Consider the following 24,140-nt stretch of genomic DNA (forward strand, 5'->3'; position numbering starts at 1 on the left):
TCAGCCAAGTTTTGAACTTAAGAACCTATGTCAGCATCTAGGATACTCTGTGAATCTTGGTCCAAAAAAAAAAAATCTGTTATATATATAAACAAACTTTGTTTATACACACACACACACACACTATATATAATATATATATAATATATATATATATATATATTATATATATATAGTTTGTTTTCCGAGACAGGGTTTCTTCGTGGCTTTGAAGCCTGTCCTGGAACTAGCTCTTGCAGACCAGGCTTGTCTAGAACTCAGATCCACCTGCTTCTGCCTCCCGAGTGCTGGGTTGGTCAGTATATTCTAAAAGAGCCTGAAGCAGAGATGCTAGACTGAACTCCCAGCACTCAGGTGGCTGCTGAAGCAGTATGGCCTTTATTTTAAACAGCCTAAGTGACACAGGGACTAGACTCTATCTCAAAAAATGAAGAGCTCTACCCCTCAGTACTAGCCTAGGCACTGCCTTGTCCTACCTACCACCTGCCACTGAGCCTCAACCCAGGCCCACCTATCCCTCTTAAAATACTTGTGATGCGGAAGCCTCAACAGAACCAAGCTATGACGTAAGGGCCCTTCAAGCTGATGGAATATGGGAAGTGCTAGGATTGAACCTGGCCTTGAGCAGGCTAAGCCAGCACTCTACCCACTGAACTACACGCACCCCGATTCTTGTGTATGTTTTTTATTTTTTTCCCAGAAGAGTCGAATCAGCTTGGGGACCTGCTATGCAGACTGGGTTAGCCCCAAACTCAGAGCTCTCCAGCCTCTCCGTCCCATGTGCTGGACACTTGGCTCACTTCTTGGGCTCTTGAGACAACTGTCTCACTGTAGAATATAGGCTGGCTGGCCCTGAACTTGTGTTTCTCCTGTCTCAGACTCCCAAGTACTGGGAACACAAGTGTAAACCACCACACTCAACTTGCTTTGTCATTGTGTGTGTGTGTGTGAGAGAGAGAGAGAGAGAGAGAGAGAGAGAATCAAACCTAAATCCACCCACCTGCTAGACAAGTATTCTACCAGCGAACTACACCCCCAGCCTTGAGTTTATTTATTATCATGCCCCCACAGCACCACCCAGCCTCATTTCTGAGTGGGGGTGGAGGACACCCACTTCCAATCAAACCTTTAAAAACAAAGCAGTTAAACCCTATTAAATGAAGCTAGGTAGCGCTGACATCAGATCTGTGCGTTTATTTTGCTCAATGTACGACGGCTACATAATGACTCACATTCATGAATATTCCATCACTGAGGAAAACTGCTAAGAATGGTCCGTGTGCGAAATAATTCCTTAGCGAAACACGGAGTTGAGGGGGGAAAAAAAAATATCACTTGATTAGACCTTAAAAATAGTTCACTGCATCATACATGACGAGAAAGCACGGAGGCGCACTCAGAGAACGTCGTGGCGTTCTCCTACACTGTAATAGTTATAGTTTCACCATGACAAACACCAGACATTAAGAGTAAGCTAACACTGGTGTTTCTTTTGTCCCCTCCCCCCTGAAAAACAAAATATAGAACTGCATGTCACTATAGCAACATCCAAAACAGATCAATTTGTTACAATCACTATTTGGTAAAGCAAACTTTACCCCTGAAAGGAAAAAAATTAAATAAAAAAAAATTTAAAAATTTTGAAGTCTTAGTTGTTTTTTTTTTGTCATAGGAATACATAACACCTACAGTATAAGTTAATAAATGTCAAGCTACCGTATAGAAATACAACACCAGCATGCACAACACTGTATCAATAGGATGGAGGAGCAACCGCGGCACTGGAGACAGCATCAAAGGCAGGTGCGCTTCTCAACAGTAAAGGGAAGGGGAAGGAACGTCCCACTCTTCCCTCTTCAGTTCTACCCTCTCACAAGATCCTTCTACAACACAGCCAGGGTCAAGGTTGAAATTTAAAGAGAAACTAGGTTTTGCAATTCCAGTAGGTCATTTCCAAACAGGACAAGTGGGACAAGGACATGCTTACTGCGGACACAGAGACAAACTAGGCAAAGCCCCACTGACCCCGTCCATGGCTCTGGTGCCCAAGCTCCCCCCCTCGGTTCTTCCATGGGCCTCGGGTAGTGGGTCCTTGCTCACTAGCAAGAGGGGCCTCTGAGGAAAGGCATGCTAGGACTGTGCTGAGAGACAGTCACTCTTCTACAGCCACATGACCGGCATCCTGTTGAGCATACTCACTTCTCAAGTGGGAGCTTGGTTTTGGTATGAGAGAAGGTGGCTGCCAGGTCTTTGAACACGAGGAAAGCAAGTTTGGGGTGTTGCCCATCTTGGGAATCCATAGGACCATGGATCCTTTAGAAGACAGAAAGCGTACACTCTGCATGCAACAAGGCATTTTATGGATAATTTATCCACAGAGAAAAAGAGGGGCCTGGGGCTAAGTGAGACGGACCATGAAGGGCACAGCAGCATAGCTTCCTTCAGTGTCACACGTGCAGTGTGACCTCACGATAGAGAAGCCATCTCCAGCATCTACGTTCTCATTCAAAAGGAAAAGCCAGGAAAGCTTAGCTCAAACAGGCGGAGCGCACATGGCACCCCTCTAAATATCAGCTCCCCTCCACCAAGCATTTGGAAAAGGAGTGCTGGGTGATGGGAGTGGTGGCAGGGACAACTGACTTGGGGACCAGGCTCCCACACTGGACAGGCTTGAGTGAAGCTGGCTCTTCCCAGTGGGCTTCCCGTTGGCTCAGCTGCTTGCAACTGATGCTCCACCTTTCTCGCTCTAACCACTGGCCTCTACAATCCAGTGGCCTCCAGACACCTGCATGCTGACAGCACGAGGTGTGCGGGGTTACCCAGTGCCAAGAAATGGACGACAGGCAGTGACTGAGGAGGGAGCCCTGTCTGCTGGAGAGCAGTGTCTCTGAAAATACCAACATGAGAAATGACAGACAGACCTGAATTTTCTCCATTTTCTCTGTGTGTGGTGCTTCTATTTTGTGGTGGGTTTAACTGAAAGAGTAAAGAACTTAAAAAAAAAAAAAAGTATCCCGAAGCCAGCTACCTGCCAAACACCCATTAACCAAAACCCCAAAGGCAGTTCTGATTCTCAACATGTAAAGTAGCTGAGAACAGTCAGACCAACCTGGATACAGCGGGATACGGATGCAAAGCTGAGCTGACAAAGGAAAACTCAGAACCAATGGCTTCATGTCGTGTATGGCTGTCATGTAGAAATACTGTAAACTAGAATTTAGTGTTAATACTGTCAACCCATCATACTTCTGAAAACAGGGCCAGGCTGACCCATCAAAGGTTGTGTCTTCCATTCTAAGCCTGTCTAAGCCTGGGTAACTTAGCCTTCTCTAGTAGAGATCACCCTGGGGAAAGGGAAAAGAAAAAAAACAAAAAACCCAGCACAGCCACAACAGAGAGAAAACAGCTACAGAACTGAAGACGAGAGTATGGACAGTAGAATTCTTACTGGAACCACAGAACACACTGAATGAGGGCCATCCATTTCCGGTTTCTCTTCTCATCTTAAACCCTACCGTCTACAATAAGTTAAACTAAAGGCAGACAGCTCCACTTGCACGGCAGTCCGGGTGCCTGTGTGAGGCTGCAGCTCCGATACCAGCACAGCAAGCCTGACTTTCCACTAGTGGTATTTTGGCAAAAATGTCAAAGAGGCGATCAAAGACAGGACAGTCGTGGGTTTCTCCCTGGGAAGGTGAGCCCTCCCTTTCCCCTCCCCCACCCGACCCCCAACTCATGGGAAAAAAATAAAGACTGCAGTAGTAGCATCGGCGTGCGCTGCCAGTCCACCCGGGGCCTTAATTGTTGCCTTCGCCGCCGTCGTCATCTTGCTGGTCGCTTGTCCAGAGCGTTAGGTTGTCTCGGAGCAGCTGCATGATCAGAGTGGAGTCCTTGTAGGAGTCCTCGTTCAGAGTGTCGAGCTCGGCGATGGCATCATCGAAGGCCGTCTTGGCCAGGTGGCATGCTTGCTCTGGGGCATTCTGGATCTCGTAGTAGAAAACGGAGTAGTTGAGTGCCAGGCCCAGCCGGATGGGGTGGGTGGGCTGCATGTGCTCCTTGCTGATCTCGTGGGCTTCGCTGTAGGCCTTCTCAGACGACTCCACCACAGTCGCCCTTTTCTCCCCAGTGGCCACTTCAGCCAGGTAGCGGTAATAGTCCCCTTTCATCTTCAAGTAGAACACTTTGCTCTCGTACTGGGTCTCACTGCAATTCTTGATCAGGTAGTTATCCAGCAGGCTCAGCACATCCTGGCACACGGCCTCTAGCTCCTTCTCGATCTTCTCCCGGTAGGCTCGAACCATCTCTATCTTCTTCTCGTTGCCGTCAGCAGAAGTCTTCTGCTCGATGCTGCTGATGACCCTCCAGGAGGAGCGGCGAGCCCCAACCACGTTCTTGTAGGCCACCGACAGGAGGTTCCGTTCCTCGTTGGACAGCGGCTCATTCAGCTCAGTCACCTGGAGGAGAAAGGAACCCAGCATCATTAAGACTTAAGATAACAGCAAGAAGTATAGCTTCACATCAACCCACAACAGGTCCTTCCGCTAGCCAGGTGACTAGGATGCAGAAAGACACGAAGATGGATTCCACAGCAATAAGCACCGTTGTCTGCCTCAGGAGTGCCTGTCAGTCCAGGTCTTACACAAGTCGAATGCCCCAAGTGCAAATGTCAAGAGCTGTCATGGACATGCATGAGCGTATGATGGCTGTGCACACACTCAGCAGCTCCCAGGAAGGAACAAGTTTCCTCAACCTGCCCTGTTCTTCGAATCCTAGTCCCTCTGGGAATGAGTCACCCTCAAGTAGACTTGAGAAAAAAGGAAAAATTTTCTACTCCCATGCTAACACCAAATGACACATCACAGAAAGGAAGTCAACACTGGGCGACGGCTCAGAGGGTGAAGCTGCCTGCTGTCAAGCCTCACAACTGGGGCGAGAACGGACTCTCCCAAGTTGTCCTATGACCTTCACATGCCATGCAAATACACGCCCCCAATATACATAAAAATAAATGAATAAAGAACTTAAAAATGGGGCCAGACAGTGGTGCTGCACACTTTTAATCTCAGAGCTCAGGAGGAACAGGTAGCCTGTTGTACAGAGCAAGTTCTAAGACAACAAGAGGTACACAGAGAAACCTTGTCTCAAAAACCAAAAAGAACTTTATGGCTCAGTGGTTAAGAGCCTTGATGGCTCTTTCAGAGGACCTGGGGTTCAATTCCCAGCACCCACATGATGGGTCACAACCATCTGTAACTACAAGTCCAGGGGACCCAATGCCCTCCATGCCTCCTCTTCTGGTCTCTGCAGGTACCAGGCACACAAGTGGTGTACAGACACAGGTAGGTAAAACACTAATGCACATAAAATGTTTGAGTTCAGCGCCAGTGTGGTCTACACAATAAGCTTAAAAAAGAAAGGGGGAGAGAGAGGAAAAAAAAAAAAAGCCTAGCAACTTAAGATTCTGACCAGTGTGAAATGGTCTACAACACCTCCAGGGCTGGGGCTGCAACTAAGCAGCAGAGCACTAGCCTACTAGGTTCAACTTGCAGTCCTGGGAAAACAAGAAGGGACAAGAGAGACAGCCACTTGGCACCAGAACCCAGGGCTGCGTGCACACATGCAAGCTCCCATCACCGCACCATGCTGAGCCCAGTATGTGAAGTTAACCTCTGACCTTCCTCACTCCAATGCAGGCAAGAGGGAAGAACTGCTGTGGGTCTGCTAGGACTCAGAGCATAAGGAAGTCAAGCAAGGGGCACTTTCTGCCATAACAGTTACTGCCCTGTGCCAACACCACCCTGAACAATACAGGCCGACATCACATCAGTTAGGTGCCAGATGCTGTGACAGACACCTCTGAGGGCACACTCCATTTCAGGGCGAAGTCAGGCAGGAAGCTAGAGGCAGAGGTCATGGAGGAGCCTCGCTTCCTGGCTTCTCTCCATGACTTAGTCAACTCAGCCACCCCCTGCCCACAATGGGCTGGGCCCTCCCACAGATGACTCTAGCTTGTGTCAAGTTGATAAAGTCAAAACAAAAACCCAAACCAGCCAGGACACCCGTCCTTGAACTCTCCATTCTTCTGCTTTAGCCTCTCTACGGCTGGACTGTAAAGAGTGGCCAACCTGCCTCACACATGCTCAGTTCTGAAGCCTGAGTTTGTTGAGTAGTCTGAGGAGCAAGACATTCCATTTCTCTGGGTTTTGACTGCTTTATCTGTGTAGTCTCACCATTACATTTTAGGAGGTCTTGGGTAGCGAACCTAGAGTCTCTGGCATGTTAACCTAGCCCTCTATCACACTGAGCTATATTCTAATTGACTATCATCCATAAAAAACATACATTTCATGGGTTATCCTCATGTGTTTGAGACTTTTTTTTTTGGGGGGGGGCAAGGTCTCACTACAACATAGCCCTTAGCCAGAGAGGTTATAGTGAACTAACTCCTTTAATCCCAGCATGAGGGAGGCAGAGTCTGAGGCCAGCCTGGTATACAGAGTTCCAGGACAGCCAAAGGTACACAAAGAAAAACCTTGTCTCAAAAAAGCAAAACCAAAAAACAGAGACGACAAACAGCCCTGGCTGGTCTACAACTCATCCACCTGTCTCTGGTTCTGGCATGGTGGGATTCACGGTTTGAGCTGCCATGCAGTGCTCAAAGCACCCACGAAGACACTGTGTGCTCCAGGTGTGGAGTGAGGCCTTTGAGGAGGCCTTTCATCTTATATCCTTCATTCAGCACCATCTGCATTTCTTTTCAACAGCCACCTCTACCTGCCACCTTCCTGGACGGAGTGTCTCTTTCACCTGACACTTGCTTAGCTCTTTATATTCCTTCCATGAAGCAGCCTGTAAAGAACAAACTCCTCAGACAGACTGGGACACAAGTCCCTGAGGCTCTCAGGCCACCAGCCCCTGGCCTGTTTTCAGGTCTCTACAGAAACTGATACCCTGCTGCAGTGCAACCCAATCACTGTCTCAGATGCCAGAACAGCTCAAGTGCCTGCAGCCATGGAGATCCTGTTCTGGCCTTTGCCCTAAATCATGCTGTCCTTATTTCAAGAGCCTGGAACTATTTAAAGCTCCGGTGACCTCATCACTACACCATTAGCACACTACACCACTGGCTCGGCTCTTGCTACAGAGGACTTCTGGCTGCAGAGCCCAGAAGTAGCAGTGGGCCATTATGGAGAAAGAGTTTGTCTCCTTGCCACCAACTGCAACAAGAAGATTGTGCAAGGCCAATGGGAACCTTTAGCTAGAGTAACTCAGCCACATCTGGAACAGTCTCTTGTGGTCTCTGCCAGTGAAAACTAAGTTAGAGGGGAAAACCTTAGGCTCTAACAAGTCTGCTCAAAGCAAAGGAAGGAGCAAGGAGGCAGACCCACTATCTGGGTCACTAAGGAGGCAGAGGATTGAGGGTGGAAAGTTCAAGGAGACTGCCTGGGAGACTTGGAGAGAGACCCTATCAAGTAGTACAAGAGGGTTGGGGGCATGGCTCAGTAGGAAAGCACTTGCCCAGTGCCCCCAGCAGCAAAAAACAAAAGTTTTTTTCCCTTAAAAATCTTAAGTCAGGACGGGCATTGGTGGCACACGCCTTTAATCCCAGCACTCAGGAGGCAGAGGCAGGCGGATCTCTGTGAGTTCGAGGCCAGCCTGGCCTACAGAGCGAGTGCCAGGATAGGCTACAAAACTACACAGAGGAAACCCAGTCTCAGAAAAAAAAAATCTTAAATTAGCTGGGCATGGTGGTGGTTCACACCATTAATACAGCACTGAGGGCGGGCAGTAGAATCTTTGTGAGTTCAAAGCCAGCTAAGTCTACAAATCAAATTCCAGCGACCCTGTTGCAATCTCAAAACAAAAAAAAGACACTGAAGTCAGGAGAGGAGATGGTTCAGCATTTGGGAGCACCCCTGTCTCAAAACAAAACAAAACAAAACAAAACCAAAAAAAAAGAATGCCATAGCACCGTAACACCAGACATGCTTGCACACACACACACAGAGTAATGTATTTACGGCTAAAGATAATTTTCCAGAGACAGACATCCACAAATATACACTGAGCTGAAATAGGGAATTTAGTTAAAGAGAGGGAGAAATGAAGAGCGAAGGGGTCTGTACCAAGTTGGAGAAACCCAAAGAAACAGTTGGCCTGAACAAGGGAGAGCACATCGACCCCAGATGCTGTCGGGGAGGCCAGTACAAGACTGATCCAGACCCCTGAACATGGATGTCAATAAGGAGGCCTCTGCATTCCAGGGAGCCTCTGGTGGTGGATTAGTATTTTTCCTGGGTGCAAGAAGGGACTTTGAGAGCCCATCCCACGTGAAGGGATACACTCTGGCCCTGGACACACAGGGAAGGGCCCAGGACCAGCACAGGAAGATTTGGTGGACTTTGCAGAGCCCCGTTGAGGGCCCTACCCTGCCTGGGGAGTGGTGGGTGGATGGGGTGGGGGGTAGGCTGGGGTGGGGGAGGAGGGATGGGAGGGAGGGGAGGGAGAGGGAGAAGTGACTTACATGTGAATCAAGCTTGTTCCCTAACTAGAACTAATAAATAAAAAGATAATTTTCAAACTTAAAATTTTAATCATCTTTTAAAACTTATTCAATTTTTAATTGTGCACACCTGAATAGGTGCCCTTAGAGGTCAGAAGTGGGCATCAGATCCTTGAGCTGGAGTTACAGGCGGTTGTGAACCACCCCATGTAGGAACCAAACATAGGTCCTCTGCAAGAGCAGCACACGCCAACCACTAAGCTATCTCCAGGTCCCTGAATATTTTCATTTATGTTATGGGTTTCTGCTGCACACTGTGTGTGGTACCTGAAGGTGCCAGAAGGGTGCTGGACTAGCCAGCTGTGAGCCGTTGGGTGGGTACTGAGAACTGAACCTGGGTCCTCATGAAGAGCTCTGAACTTTCATCTCTTCAGCACCTCCCTGAAAAATGTTTCTTAAAAACATTTTTCTGTGGGGGATCAGAGGATGGCTTTGTAGGAGTCGGTCCTTCCATCAGTTAGATTCCAAGGATTGAACTCAGATCCCTCAGGCTTGGTGGCAGGTACCCTACCTGGCCCCAAAGCCTTTTTGGTTTATTTTGTTTAAAATGGGGAAAATCTAGTAGTGTTCAAAAAGGGCTCAACCAAGGTAGAATGAATATCCACCACGGATGTACAGAGCCTGACACTGGGGAAAGTGTTTAACACCATCACTGAACAGTGTCATCCCCCACCTCCCTTGTGAACACAAATCCTACTGTTTAGCCTTGGCTGAGCTGGAATTCCCAGAAATCTGTCTGGCTCTGCCTCCTGGGTGCTAGGACTCCCTGTTCCCTCCACATGCTCTCTTTGCCTATCATGTAAATGTGATTGAAGACTACTTAGAAAACATAGCAAGTATAAGTCCCTGTCCTTCAGAGCTGCGTGTTCTGCTTAAAAAACTACTAAGATGGTGGAGATGGAGCATAGGCAAGAGTGGGAGCCTGGAGTCACGAGAAGATGCTGGGCTTAGTCTGTGGAGAGGTGGGGGTAGGGGGCCCTCCAAACTCCTACCGCAAGTTTCTGTCAGTGACTGAAGGATAGCAGAAATAGAAAACTGCAAGTAAAAAGGATTGGGAAATCTGTAGTTCTCATCAATGTCAAAACAACCCCGCCCCCCTTGACAGCTGCTCAGAAGGAGCCAGTATTAGCACGGTCAACTGCTCTCTACTAGAGTTCTTACTCCAAGATCACCAACTACGGAAATACATGGGAAGATACCTGGATGACTTTGACCTTAAAGTCCTGGAGTACTAGGTCATTCACAACACATCTGGAATACCAACACTGAGGTCTGGAGAGATGGCTCAGAGGTTAAGAGCGCCGACTGCTCTTCCGGAGGTCCTTAGTTCAATTCCCAGCAACCACATGGTGGCTCACAACCATCCATTATGAGATCTGGTGCCCTCTTCTGGTGTACAGATATACACTGAAGCAGAATGTTGTATACATAATAAATAAAATCTTTTAAAAAAAAAAAAAAAAAGGGAGAAAACATCTTTCCCCGGTGATAGCACTCACAACAGCACAGGGATCAAACGCCTCCCTCCTGGCTTTAATCGTGTGTGTTCTGCATCAGAGCATAGGATGGTGTAGCTCTAGTCACATATCAAAGAAAAAAGCAATTTCACTAAAAAAGAATTCCTAGGATCACCAGGCAGCACTCAGGAGACAGAGGTAGGAGGATCTCAGTTTGAGGCCAGCCTGATCTACAGAGTAAGTTCCAGGACAGCCAGGGTAACATAGAAAAACTGTCTTGAAAAACCAAAAGAAAAATTAAAGAATTCTAAAGACCAACCAGTAGCATACTGCTGAAATCCCAGCACTAGGGAGGCTGAGGAAGGGAATAAAAGCCCCAATCCATCCCAGGACTACAAAAAAAGTCACTGCCTCCAAGATTTTTCTAATGGGAGAGAGATGACTTGGTAGTTTATAAAGTAGTCACTGTTCTTGCAGAGGACCCGAATTTAGCTCCCAGGGGACATCAGGAGGCTCAGACCCATCTATGTAATTCCAGCTGTGAGGATCTAACTGCTTTTTCAGGCCTCCAAGGGCTCCTGCATATACATGGTACACACTCAAACTTTCATAAGAGTAAGATCGCATGCGCGCGCGCGCACACACACACACACACACAAAAGAATTCCTGTAGTTCTTTGACATTTGGGGGTCTTGCACAGATTGTCAGAGATCATTGCTATGTGCCTGGGTTCCACATTATAAAGTTCTCATAATTTTATAGCCAGAAATGAACTCCTCACTCAACTGTAATCCTTCTAACCCTGAAGATAACTGCTGATGACTAAGTGCTTGCTGTTATTTCTAAATATGAGACAGATAAAGCTGGATGTGGTGACACAGGCTTGGCTAGTATCTCAGCATTTCCAAGTATGAAAGCAGGAGGTACAGGTATTCAAGGTTAGCTTGGGCTACATGAGACCCTGTCTCAAAACAATAGGGCCAAGCCAGGTGGCACACATCTTCAATCACAGCACATGGGAGGCAAAAGCAGGCAGACCTCCATTGAGTTTGAAGCTAGCCTGGTGTGCAAGATTTTATTTGTTATGTATATAACATTCTGCTTCCATGTATATCTACACACCAAAAGAGGGCACCAGATCTCATAACGGATGGTTGGGAGCCACCATGTGGTTGCTGGGAATTGAACTCAGGACCTCTGGAAGAGCAGTCAGTGCTCTTAACCTCTGAGCCATCTCACCAGCCTCCCAAATAATTTCTTAAATCACAAGTTTTTGAAGTCTGATGCACAGTTCAATTGGTGGATATATAGGGCTGCCTTACCTACCATTTATGAAGCTTTGTGTTGTTCCCCACCACACCCCAATAAAACTGGGGCAGCACTCATGCTGGTAGGGACAAGCAGATCAGAAATTCAAAGTCATCCTCTACTACACAGTGAATCTGAAGACAGCTTGGGCCTACATGAGACCCTGTCTCATAAAAATACATCTAAAAATGAAGCCTCCATTAAAGAGAAAGAGACTGACTTAAGAGCCAAAGAACAACTCAAATCACCTGGCTCCAAATCCTGCACGCTCTCCACTATACAACTACTTCTTTTCAACAGGTAGTGGTGACATCCTTAATTCCAGCACTCAGGAAGCTGAGGCAGGAGGATGTCAAAGTTTGAGGCCAGCTGGTCTACAGAGTGAGTTCCAGAACAGCCAGGGCTACACAGAGAAACCCTGTCTTTGGGGGGTAGGGGGAAGAGAGAGAAAAGAAAAAACTGCCACCCACAGCCAAGTGGTGACCCAAGCCAGGAAGCTCAGCACCAGGGAGACCAAATTAAGAGGTTTGTCACAAGTTCTAGGTCAGCCTGGAATATGAGAACTTGTCTTTAAAAACTAAAACAGGGGGCTGGAGAGATGGCTCAGAGGTTAAGAGCATTGGCTGCTCTTCCAGAGGTCCTGAGTTCAATTCCCAGCAACCACATGGCAGCTCACAACCATCTATAATGAGATCTGGTGCCCTCTTCTGGTGTGTAGGAATATATGCAGACAAAAGGCTGTATACATAATAAATCTTTAAAAAAAAAAAAAAAAAAAAAAAAAAACTAAAACAGGAGGGGGAGGCTGGAGAGATGGCTCAGTGGTTTAAGAGCATTGACTTGTTTTTCCAGAGGACCTAGGTTCAATTCCCAGCATCCACAGGGCAACTCATAACTCCAGTTCCAGGGATCCAGCACCCATGGTCAAATCACCAATGCACATAAGTTTAAACAACAACAACAACAACAAAAACTCAAACAGACTGGAATGCGAATGCCTTTAATCCCAGGTCTTCTGGAAGCAGAAGCAGGCAGATCTCTGGGTTCAAGGCCAGCCTGGTCTACACAGTAAATTTCAGGGCAGGGGCACAAGACTTGAGACTGCTCAGCAGTGAAAAGCACTTGCTTGCTCTTTCCCAGCACCTAGTAAGGTAGCTCACGCCATCTGCCAACTCCACCTGCAGACTATTAGATGCCTCTGGCGTCCAGAGTGTAGACACACACAATTACATGACAGCATGTAATGGAGGCCAGAGACCAACTTTGATTCTGAGACATTCTCTCACTGAACCTTACAGAGTGGGCAAAACTAGCTGGCCAGGAAGTTCCAGTGAGCCACCTGTCACTGCCTCCCTAGTGCTATAGGGTTACAGGCATGTACCACTCACTATTCTTGTCAATTTATAAGATCCTAGGAATTGTGAACTCAGATTCTCACACTGGCTGGGGCAGACACTCTCCCCAGACCCACACTTGCTTCTACTGGAGGAGCCATGGCCACTACTGCACCATCTACAAATGCAGAGGACGAAGACTGTAGAGAAGGAAACCCTACTTCAGGCCACCATCACCTAAGAGAATACTGCAACCTGGTTCCCATTGGCAGGTGGTTCTGATCTGTAGTGGTAGGCTCCAAAGGAGTGTTTTGCTTTGTTTTCAGATTAGTGCCCTCCCTCCAAACTGCTCCCGTGACTCACCCAGAACCATCCTAACAGGCAGTTCCCAATGTTTGTGGAATGACAGAAGCTATACAAGATCAGTCAGACTATAGTGTTTTTAAAAATGGCCCCCAAATCCACCCCTTTCCTTCCAGCTGTGCAGCACTTCCCCTGGAAGGTTAGCAGTGCTCTTAGACGCTGAGCCATTCTTCCAGTCCCTCTCTGGCCCTTTTGTACTTTGCTTTGGGGGAAGTTTGTCTTGTCTCCCCCAAACAAAAATCAAATATGCAATAACCTAAGCTCCAATGAGTTAAAATATAAGATGAAAGAGATCCCTTTCTCCAAAAAGCCAGTAGGTATGAAACATGTAAGGTGTTTAGTGAGGTTAGAGTGTTTGCAGTGCTGGTAGACAGATCAGAGCACAGGAAGGGGCAGAACACAGGAGGAATACATTCAGGCAAAAGGCTGTCTACACAATAAATATATCTTAAAAAAAAAAAAAAAAGAAGAATCTATTCCTTCTATACCTGAAACTCACAACCCCAAATACTGCCCAAGTATCACTGCATCTAAAAAACTTTCTGCTGAAAAAAATACAAACTATTTCCACCTCTTCTCCATAAATCCCCAAAATGTTTTTTGAGACAGGGTTTCTCTAGCTGTCCTGGAACTCACTCTGTAGACCAGGCTGGCCTCAAACTCAGATCCACCTGTCTCTACCCCCCTCCAAAGTGCTGGAATTAAAGGTGTGAACCACCACTGCTCAGTTCCTTCCACCTTATTTGAGGTGGGGGTCCCTTCATTTCTCATCACAGCATACACCAGGCTGTGAATTTCTGGGGGGTGCATCCCCACCTCAACTTGAGAGTACTGGAATTACAAAGGTCACTACAACAATCAGGATTTGGGTGGGTCTAGAAATTTTGAATTTAAGCCTCTCAGCACTGAACCATCTCCCCAGCCCATCTGTTTTTTTTTGTTCTGTTTAAAAGACCAGGACTCACTAGGTTACTGGTCTAGCCTCAACCAGAGCTCAAGCAACCCCTTTACATGGCCTCCTGGAGAGCTAGACTATGGTGCATGGCACCACACCTGGCTAAAGTTACAACATTTCTGCTATCAAAGTTCCAAGTTCCTCCCAGATCCATTTCTTTACCACAAGACCTTTCCATTTAGGAGTCTGGCTTCTATCCCTTCTCTTGGCCATTATCTCCAGGACTGAAAGTAAAACTACAGCACTTACCTCCTCATGCTAAAAAGTGTAAATTCTCCTTGGTTAAGTGATATTTAAAGCACACACAATCATGGGGTCAAAGATAGTTAATAAAAGAATCTTAGAATTCTCCAAACAGAACAGTCCTGCTTTGTTTTTTTAAATTTTTGAGACAGGGTTCCTCTGTGTAACAATCCTGGCTGTCCTGGAACTCTTTGTAGACCAGACCAGGCTGGCCTTGAACTCAGATCTGCCTGCCTCTGCCTCCTGAGTGCTGGGACTAAAGGCATGCGCCACCAAACCTGGCTTAGTCCTGATATGATTTACACCTATAGCAATCACAAGGTCAAGGGGGCTAAATAAGCATCTTCCATTCATCTACCATGGAATGCATACCAATATTAACAAATGTATCAACTAAGCCAGGTGAAGCTATCTCTAATCCCAACAATTGGTGATGGGTACAAAAATGAAATTTATGGCCAGCCTAGGCTACCTAGCAAGCTCATGTTGGAAGAAAAACATAAGCAGCCTAGAGTGGTGCAGAAAGCCTGAAATCCCAGCACACGAGAGGCAGAGGCAAAACAAGTCCAAGCACAGTGATGCACACTTTTCAGCCCAGTTCTCAGGAGGCCGAGGCAGGTAAATCTCCTGAGTTCAAGGCTATCCTGCTCTACATAGCAAGTTTCAGGACAGCCAAAGCTACATAGTGAGTCCTTACCTCAAAAAGATGAAGAAAAAAAGAACAGGGAACAGACGAGCCTACCCCATCCTACCCCATCCAGATCCAAGAGCTTACCTACCGGCTCAGCACTCAGCATTACCCTCTCCACCCACTCCCAACCCACCCAGGATTTCAGGCCCCTCGTGGGAGCATGAGCTGAGGGGTAAGCATCTCTTTTAACCCCAAGAGGGAGAGGAAATTAACTACTATCTGGGATTTAATGTCTTAAGAAAAAACGGCTACACTGGAAGTTGCTAAATCTGACTGTAAAGATACTGCTGGTAATTTGAGCATCTGTGGCAAATAAAGGGTAATTTTAAGTAGTCAAAAACCATCTTCTCAAATGGTAAATAATCCCAAAGAGGGCCAGGAGAGCAGCAAAGTATTTAGACACAGATTGCCAATATGTTGCAAAGAGGGGAGGGAGGGGAGAAAGAGTGAGTGTGTGTGTGTGTGTGTGTGTGTGTGCCCATGTGTGGGCTTCAGTTGATCATACATACCAACAGACCTGACTTTAAAAGTTTCCATTAGCCGGGCGTTGGTGGCACACACCCAGCACTCGAAGAGGCAGAGGCAGGAGGATCTCTCCGAGTTCGAGGCCAGACTGGTCTCCAGAGTGAGTTCCAGGATAGGCTCCAAAGCTACACAGAGAAACCCCGTCTCGAAAAACAACAAACAAAAAGAGCAGCACCCTACATTCTAAATGAAAATGGGGGGCAAAGACTGAAGGCACACTGAGGGATGGGCTCTTGCCTGGCATGTGCAAGACTTGCATTCAAACCCTGGTATTGCAAGGCAAAAACCAAATTATCCCGCAACATTCCTTTGTTAATGTGTATGTGTGTGTTTTGGCTGCATGCATGTCTGTGCACCATGTGTGCACAGTGCCCAGATGCCAGCAGAGTCAGATCCTCCTGGAACTGGAGTTACAGATGATTGTCAGAAATGTGAGTGCTGGGAATCAAACCCAGGTCCTCTGAAAGAGGGACAAATGCTGAGCCACCTCTCCTGCCCCAACAAATGCCAAAAAAAAAAAAAAAAAAAGTGTGGGGGGGTGTTGAAGAGATGGCTCATTAATACAGCAGTGTTGTTCTAGAGGACGTGGGTTTGGTTCAAGCCAGATGCTTCACATTGACCCAGCATTATAATTCTGCAGCACTCTCTCTCATACACACTTCGAAAGAAAAAACTTCTGTTTAGCTGAGTGCCCATACTATATACTCTGGAGGAAGGAGGATGCTCTAATCAAGTTTGGGATCAGCCTCAGCAACACTGGGAGATCTAGTCTAGGTTGAGTGGAGGTGGGTGGGGCTCATTAGTAGAGGTGGTGAATAGCAGGTACACATCGGAGTCCAACTGCTTAAAAGAAAAAACAACACACACACACACACACACACACACACACACACACACACACAAATCCTGAAGCTACATCTCCTAGATAAAGATGTTTAAATAATTTGAGAGTTAGAGGCAGGAGAAATCCAAACTTCAGGACTACCCTCAGCTACACATCAAGTATGGGGTCAGTCTGAGTTTTCTGAGACCATCTCAAAAAAAAAAAAAAAAAAAAATGTAATAGGGCTGGAAAGATGGCTCAGCAGTGCTCTTGCAGGAGCTCCTAGCATCAATGTCGGATGGCTCACAACTGCCTGGAACTCCAGTTCTAGGGTATCCAACGCCCTCTTCTGGTCCCTGAAGGCACCTGCAAGCAGGTATTGCACACATACACATTCCAAAATGAATACACACACAAAGTAAATCTTAAAAGACAGAAAAATCCTGAGCCTGTCTTGGTGGTGCCTGTAACTTCAGTAATAAGGAGGTGGAAACAGGAGGATCAGGTGTTCAAGATCAGGTTACATGGGGAGCACAATGCCAGCCTGGTCTTTTTCCCATATGTGAGACCATTGTTTACAGATAACTTTTTCTTCTCTCCCATTTCACAAAGCTAATGCTACATGGCACATCAGAGGCATTCAAATCAGGTGAAATGCTGCTGGCAATTTGCTTACTCTCCTCCACACCAGTCCCTTACAAAGGAGAGCTGGTGGTTTAGGTCTGTAATCCCACCACCCAGCCAGCCAGCCTGGACTACATAGTACCTATCAGGCCAGCGAGTGCTACTCAGCAAATACCTTCCTCAATCAATTAAATCAAGCTGCTACTGCCTAGTCTACTGTTCCCCTTGCAAATTAGAAAAGAAAAAAAAAAAAAAAAAAAAAAAAGGAGATGGTGACACACACCAGCGGCACACCGCTCTGGAGGCAGGCAGATCTCCGAGTTCAAGACAACTCTGATCAACATAGTGAGCCTTAAGACAGCCAGAGAGACTCCGCTTAAAAAAAAAAAAAAAAAAAAAAAAAAAAAAAAAAAAAAAAAAAGAGGGGGGTGAGTGGGGACTTGTGGCACAGTCATAATCCTAGTTCAATAGCAATTTCAAGGCCTGCTGATTCGAGTTCAAGGCAAGCCTGGGCAATTAAGTGAGAATGGTCTCAAAAGTAAGAGGGCTGAGCAGGCATCTCAGCTGCAGCACATGCTTGGCATTCAGAGGGCCTGGGTTCAATCTCCAGCCTGGCATATAGAAAAAGGTGGCTAGTAACTACATGCAAAGTTTAAAGGCTACATTTGTGTTACTTTTGTGAAATTACAGGACCCACTGAATATAAAGTCACAGATCAGCCAGGGCAGCATCCCAGATTCATGAGGATCTTGAGTTCAAGGCCAGTCTCTACTAGAGTGAATTTTAAACCACCGTAGGCTGCCCTGATTATGAGAGGTATCAAAAACAAAACTCACAGGACAGGGGGGTGGAGTGATGGCTGGGCAGTGGTGTCGCAGGCCTTTATTCCAAGGGCTTGGTAGACAGAGGCAGTCGGGTCTCTGTGAGTTCGAGGCCAGCCTGATCTACAGCACCACTTCCAGGGCAGCTAGGGCTATTATACAGAGAAACCAGAAAGTACTCGGGGCTTGCAACTCCAGATTCAGGAGGGTCCAACGGTTCTGCCCTCTGTAGGCACCTACACTCACATGCCCACGTACTGACATAAATATAACTAAAAAAGCCAACCAGATGATAGTTTCATAATCAAAATAACTGATACCTAAAATGGAATCTGAGAACACAAAAATGACTAAAAGAAAGGCCATAGGTAGCTGTATACAGTTTACAGGCTAAAATGGTGGGAAAGGTGGCACCTCCAGTTAGAGATGGGGATATCCAGTGAAGGGAGAACACCAAATGCAGTGACTTAGATAAAGGAATGCTAGGCATGGTAACTGACACCTAGAACAGCATCACACGTTTAAGGGCTACATAGTAAGACCCTGCCTCACACTAACATTGCGGACTGTTAGCCAGAGGGTTAGAAATGCACCTGAAGGCTTGCCTAGCATACACAATGCCCTGGGCTCCATTGTTAGCACTTGAAAGGCGGAGGCAGGAGGATCAGGAATGCAAGATTGTCCTCAACTACATACAAATTTTAAGCCAGTCTGGACTACACGAGAACCTGCCTCTGAACTAAAAACTAAAAAGAGGCAGAAAGATGCTTAGTGGTTAACAGCAATTGCTGCTCTTGCATAGAACCTGAGTCAGTTCTCAGCTCCCACATGGTGGCTCACAGCTGTCCGTTATCTCCAGTTCTGGGGATTTGGCGCCCTCTTCTGACCTTCATAGGTACTGCATGCACCTGATGCACTTACATAGAGCAAAGCACTCACATAGTAAGTTCTGTTTTTTCTTCCATGTTTCTCATTAATCTGGCAGAAATACAGAATCAGATGCCCAGCCAGATGAAGAGCTATGCTATAGTTGGAGGAACTGCCAGTCCATGGAGAGAAGGCAGCACACTCACTCCCAAGCTGACAACCACAGAACATGGTGTGAACCAATATATTCAACATCTCCCAACATAGAGGGCTGGCTTCAACAGCTCACCAGGCTCAGTTACTGCCTGGGGAGTGTTCACGAGGGACCTACTACTCCACAGCAGGGAAATCATTCACAATAACCAGCCTTGGGCTTTTAAGAACACCAGCCATGTTTTCATAGCCTCCCAAGGCTTAACAGTTGGCTCAGATTTCAGATGAATTACTCTTGTTTGTTTAGGTGAATGGCATATAGCTTAAGTGACTCTTTAAATGGAAATACAAACCTAGCTAGAATCTAGGTCCTTTCCTCTACCTTATGAAAGAGGAAGATATTCAAAATAAAGACCAAGGGACAACCAATTAATTATCAATGGCTGGGGGTGGTGGTGGGCACATTCCAGAGTGGGTAATCAAACCCAGCAAGCTGCAGTCCAGGCCAGGATCTTTTTAAACAGGTGGCCTCATCTTTCTCCGCTTTGACAGGATTCTCCTGTAGTCCTGTTACTCTCTTGCCTCCACTTTCCAAGTCATACCCTTCCATTTTTGAAATAAATAAGGGCTTAACTTATTAAGTATTAAATATTAAAATACCACTAAATTGTACTGTTAACTTTTATTATTGGATTGTGTATAGTTAGTATGCTCTGTGACTTGAAAGAAAATACCTATCAGTTGGGTGTGGTGCCTTAGTACTAGAATTCCAGCACTTGGGAAACAAAGGGGCTGGAACAGGTGGACCTGAGTTCAATGCCAGCCTGGTCTACATACTGAGAACCTGACCCAAAAAAAACAGCAAAGAATAAAAAACACCACTCATGAAAACTAACATTTTGTTCCCTTTTTTCGTGTGTGCTTTTTTGAGACAGTTTCTGCATATCCCTGGCTGTCCTAGAACTATCTGTAGACCAGGCTGGGCACAAACTCACAGAAATCGGCTTGCCTCTCTCTCCAAGAGTGCTGGGATTAAAGGCCTGTGCCACCACCGCCAGGCCCTTCTTTTCAGTAATACATAATTAGTCTTCAAAAATGACAGCTGAGGTCTATCTTTAAAAATATAGTAACAGATATTCAAACACATCCTTTAAAGAACACAGGAAGCACAAGGTTCTCTTTTTTCAATTAGTTAGGAGGAAAAAATTAGGGGCTGGTTAAATGGCTCAGCAGATATAGTTGCTTGCTGCCAAGTCTCATGACTGGAGTTCAATCCCCAGACCTACACAGTAGAAAAAGAACCGATTCCTCCAAGTTGTTCCTCGGGCTGGTAATTTTTAAAGAGGAAGGAAAAATAATTTAATCTTCATTTCAGCATTGTGAAGGATAACACCAGAAATGAAGTTATATGCTCTCTCCACTCCAAGGAGAGCAGCCTAAAAGTCGTGACTGAGAACAGCTGGCAGAGCTCCACCTCGAAGGAATCTGCAAAGGCATCATTACTCCATTAGGGATAATAGCTATTGATCTGGCTCCTGAAGAACTAGCCGAGTAAGACTTTAAAACCCATTGATCCCACCAGGAAGATCTGTTTCTATAACTAAGGCATCCTTCAACCACTGTAATCCCAAGTCCAGAGTTCTAATCCAGTAACCCCAAGGTCCAGGACCTCCTTCCCCCCAGGATGCAAGTACCAGCGGCCTACTCAGTATATTAACTTCTCAAGAGGCTATTGAAAGCCAAAGGCAGGATATTCCAGTGGTCTCCACCTTTGCCCAAAGGGATGTGTTCCAAGATCCCCAGCAGATACCGAAATTGCAGCTAAACCCAAACACTGTATCTCATACATACCTGTGATAAATTTAATCTCTGACAGGCACAGTAAGAGCAATAACTGATAAGTAGAAAGAACAATTATAACAATAGACTGAAGACTTTATTACATTTTATTTTGGACTGTGATCAGCCAAAGGAAAGTGAGATGACAGAATCTGAATATGTGGGGGGAGGGGAGAGTGGGATAACCTAACAAGTCGGAACCATCTAGGTATTCTGCTCAAATGCAAAATTGCACATTTATCTCCTCTCCTAATTCAGAATACTGCCCCTAACTATTGATGTCCTAGTCACCTACAGATATAGCTGTGCATGAATTCCAAACGTGGCATTTCCAGAATTACCCTAGATGCTTAAACTACACCTTAATTCCCTTCATCATCAATTTTTCCGGTGCCAGGGACTGAACCAAGAGACGCATGCTTGAGACACAGGTGATTTGAGTTACCACACTGGGGAACCATGTTCCTCACTGGTTCAAGTAAGTATTGTGTGGAAACTGGGGGTGAGAGGTAAGCTGATTTTCTTAAAAGGCCACAGAAAATAGGCTTGAAAAAAACTTTTTAAAAGGCCTATATCTTACAAATCATTCTTCCTCTCATAGCATGGTCAGCAGAGTACAACCTCCCTCATTCGGATGGAAAACACTTTGTACTGGGTTTTCATTTCCTAACAGCTACTGCAGATGGCCAGCCATCATTTAATAATGCTTTAATGAAAAGCTGTCTCATTGAAATAACACTAAATGCACACCCACCTCGCTATGACCAGAGACATTCTTATTTAGAAATTCCTTCACTTCCTCGTTACTGGGTTTTTAAAGTAAGTGATATGGATATGGATATTGAGAAATATGAAAGTATCTTATAAAGTTGTTAAGGGACATTTAAGGTGAATGGACTTTTCTAGAAGTCACTGCCCTTGTATGTCTAAAGTGAAATAATTTTTTTATTTGGTGATCGAGGCCAATGTGGTAGAAGATGAAACGTTCAATGCCACCTGGCTTATCAGCTCATTTCTGCATTACCTTGGACAAATGCCATCTGAAAACTCCCTACCAGCCCTTAGGTGCATTGCAGCCTCTGTGTCATTGTGTGTGACATCACTGGGTTGCTATGGATATAGGTGCGAGGTCACTCGCTCTCCTGTGGAACTAGAAATAGGGGAGAATTAGAGTCTAAATATCACGAACTGAAGACATTTTCAACATTAGTGACCCACAGAAGTCCAACTTGTATCCTTTAACTGTTAAACCGTTATAAAAAGGAAACTGTAGCAACACACTAACACAACAGTAGCTCTGGTCTTAAAGCCAAATTATTTTTTCATAAAATAGAAAAAAATTGTAGCTCATTTGATTAGGAAAGGATAAACACCTGGACTTTTGAAAACACTAGAAAAAAATTAACTAAAAATTAATGCTATTCGTTCACTTGAAAGGTTTAACTTGCAAGGCACACTCCAGCCACTTAACACCAGAGATGCATTTAACAACCTTTGTTACATAAGGTAGGAAGTTAAATATTAAGGGAGTGGGAAACCCAATTATTAATTTTTCTACTTAATTTTTCAATACTCAGTACTGCCCCTCTGCTGGCAAACTGGTCCCCAACTCGTTAATAAATAAGTGCTACTGACAAAATGGTGCAAATAGGTAGAATTTTGCATCTCAGACAAAAATGCGACAACTGGAGATCAGTATTCTCTTCTCATCAGTATGAGGATGCATTAGGTCAGAGGGAAAAAGCCTCAGATACATTTAAAAAAAAAAAAACCCTCCTCCCAGCCTCCACCCAGTCTAGGCTCTCTGCAATATGACAAATGCAGAATCTTCTGGAATGACTTGATACTGCCTCCCTGCATCGCTTTGTTTGCAATGTCAGATTAGACGGATTTTTTTTTTTACACTTAAAGGAATTTCGGGAGACTCGTGCCTACATTCAAAAGAGAAACTGCATGTCACAAATTTAATCAGTCAGTTAGCATTCAAAGGCATGTTTAACCCTTTTCAATGAAAACTGAATATGGCACACAGAGGGCCATGAATGGAAATGCCAACGACACACTTATCCCTCCCTCCGTAGAAGTCAGAGGACTCGCTTTGGGAAATGGGTAAAGGGAAGCCTTTTGTTAAGAAAAACGTGAGCAAGGTGGTTTCGATTTTACACCATTAAGCCCGGGTTTTTGGGGGAGGGGATCTACGTTTTTTTTTTCTTCCCGAAATATTCAATGTTCTTTAAAGGATGTGTCAGTGGGGAAGATGATGGGGAGGGGGAGCTGCTGGAGTGGGGAGGCGGAAGACTGGGAGACCAGCTGAGTGAATGGGAAAGGCGCCGCCCAGACACCAGGGAGAGAAAGAGGAACCGCATCCATGCGGTCCCCCCGCCCCCACGCCTAAGCGGGGAGGAGGGGAAGTGGGGCACAAAGGATGCGCACGGCCCCCGACTCGGAAGCCTGGACGAGCAGGGTCACTTAGAGACCCCTCCCCAGCAGAGCCCAGCCACGCCAGACCCCGCCCCAGCCCCGAGCCCGGAGAGGCTGGGAAAGAGGCCGCGTCACCACTCGGGTGCCCGAGTCGCGCGTTTAGGACCCGTCCCTAATTAATCCCTCCAAGGAGGGGGACGGAGGGGTGACCCCACGGTCACGACCAGGCGACATGCCCCCGAGCATGCCTTCCACGCCCAGAACCCCGGTGCTCGGGAGCGGCTGGGCGAGGCAGGGGGGAGGGGAGGAGACACTCACGTTCTTCATGGCCGCGGCCATATCGTCGTAGCGCTCCGCCTGCTCGGCCAGCCGGGCTTTCTGCACCAGTTGCTCGCGGTCCACCATCTTCGCGGGGCTGAAGCGGGTCGGCTGGAGAGGAGGACACCGGAGACCGCCTTGAAGGGCTTTAGGGAAAGAGAGGGGCGTCGGAGGCCGACGCACGAAGCGAGCTGCTTAGGCGAGGGCGAGCAAAAGGCTGCACGAGCTGCGACCGCGGCACCCGGCGCAAGAAGGCTGCAGCTCTAATGCGTGCCGCGGACGGACAACCCCCTGCGGTCCCGCCCACACGGGTGACGCAAAGGCACCGCCCACTCGCGCATGCGCGCGAGCTGCCCGGCCCCGCCCGGCCCCTCCTTTAGCGGGCTTCGCCCCTATTGGAACACTCCTTGTGGCTCTTCGAGGTTTTCTCAGCGTCTCCCCGATTGTCCACTGCGCTCTAATGTACCCCAAATCCTTCGCCTCAGTTTCTTCAGATCGCTCCTCGTCCCCCTGAGCGCCCCCACCGTTTGCCTCTGCCGCGTGGACTCCTGGGAGTAGTAGTTCGACCCGCAGCGAACTGACCGGCAGAGGAGACCAAGGACAAAGGGGCGGCGGAGACTACATCTCCCAGCGGGCGTAGCGCCGGCAGAGGCGGACCGGGTGGGGGTAGGGTCTAAGCCCGCGGCCGCTGGGGACCCCTGGCGGGGATGCAGCCTGCAACAGTGCTGATTCACGGCCCCGCCCCATGGCTTCTGGGCAGTTGAGAGGAGAGAAAGCCAGGGCCTCATTTATGGACTCTGTGAAACAGAGGTTACAGATCATGGTCGGAGGATG

At 46.8% G+C, this 24,140-nt stretch overlaps 1 protein-coding gene across 1 annotated transcript; it reads right to left on the reverse strand.

Moving 5' to 3' along the window:
* Window positions 1-1,174: 1,174 nt before the first annotated feature.
* LOC100770325 (14-3-3 protein gamma) lies at window positions 1,175-23,592 on the reverse strand. The gene is made up of 2 exons (XM_027416194.2): window positions 23,307-23,592; window positions 1,175-4,454 (listed from the first exon to the last, which is right to left on the reverse strand). The coding sequence occupies exons 1-2, from the start codon at window positions 23,391-23,393 to the stop codon at window positions 3,798-3,800; spliced, it is 744 nt and encodes a 247-aa protein (XP_027271995.1). The 5' UTR covers window positions 23,394-23,592; the 3' UTR covers window positions 1,175-3,797.
* Window positions 23,593-24,140: the final 548 nt, after the last annotated feature.

The sequence above is a fragment of the Cricetulus griseus genome, chromosome 4 (genome assembly GCF_003668045.3).
Source record: "Cricetulus griseus strain 17A/GY chromosome 4, alternate assembly CriGri-PICRH-1.0, whole genome shotgun sequence".
Lineage (NCBI taxonomy): Eukaryota > Metazoa > Chordata > Mammalia > Rodentia > Cricetidae > Cricetulus > Cricetulus griseus.

Bases quoted from the DNA above. Each gene is read 5' to 3' on its own strand.
- LOC100770325 (XM_027416194.2), bottom strand. From the start codon at position 23,393: ATGGTGGACCGCGAGCAACTGGTGCAGAAAGCCCGGCTGGCCGAGCAG. The intron at 4,455-23,306 runs GTGAGTGTCTCC...TTTCTCCTCCAG, and splicing joins TGGCCGCGGCCATGAAGAAC to GTGACTGAGCTGAATGAGCC.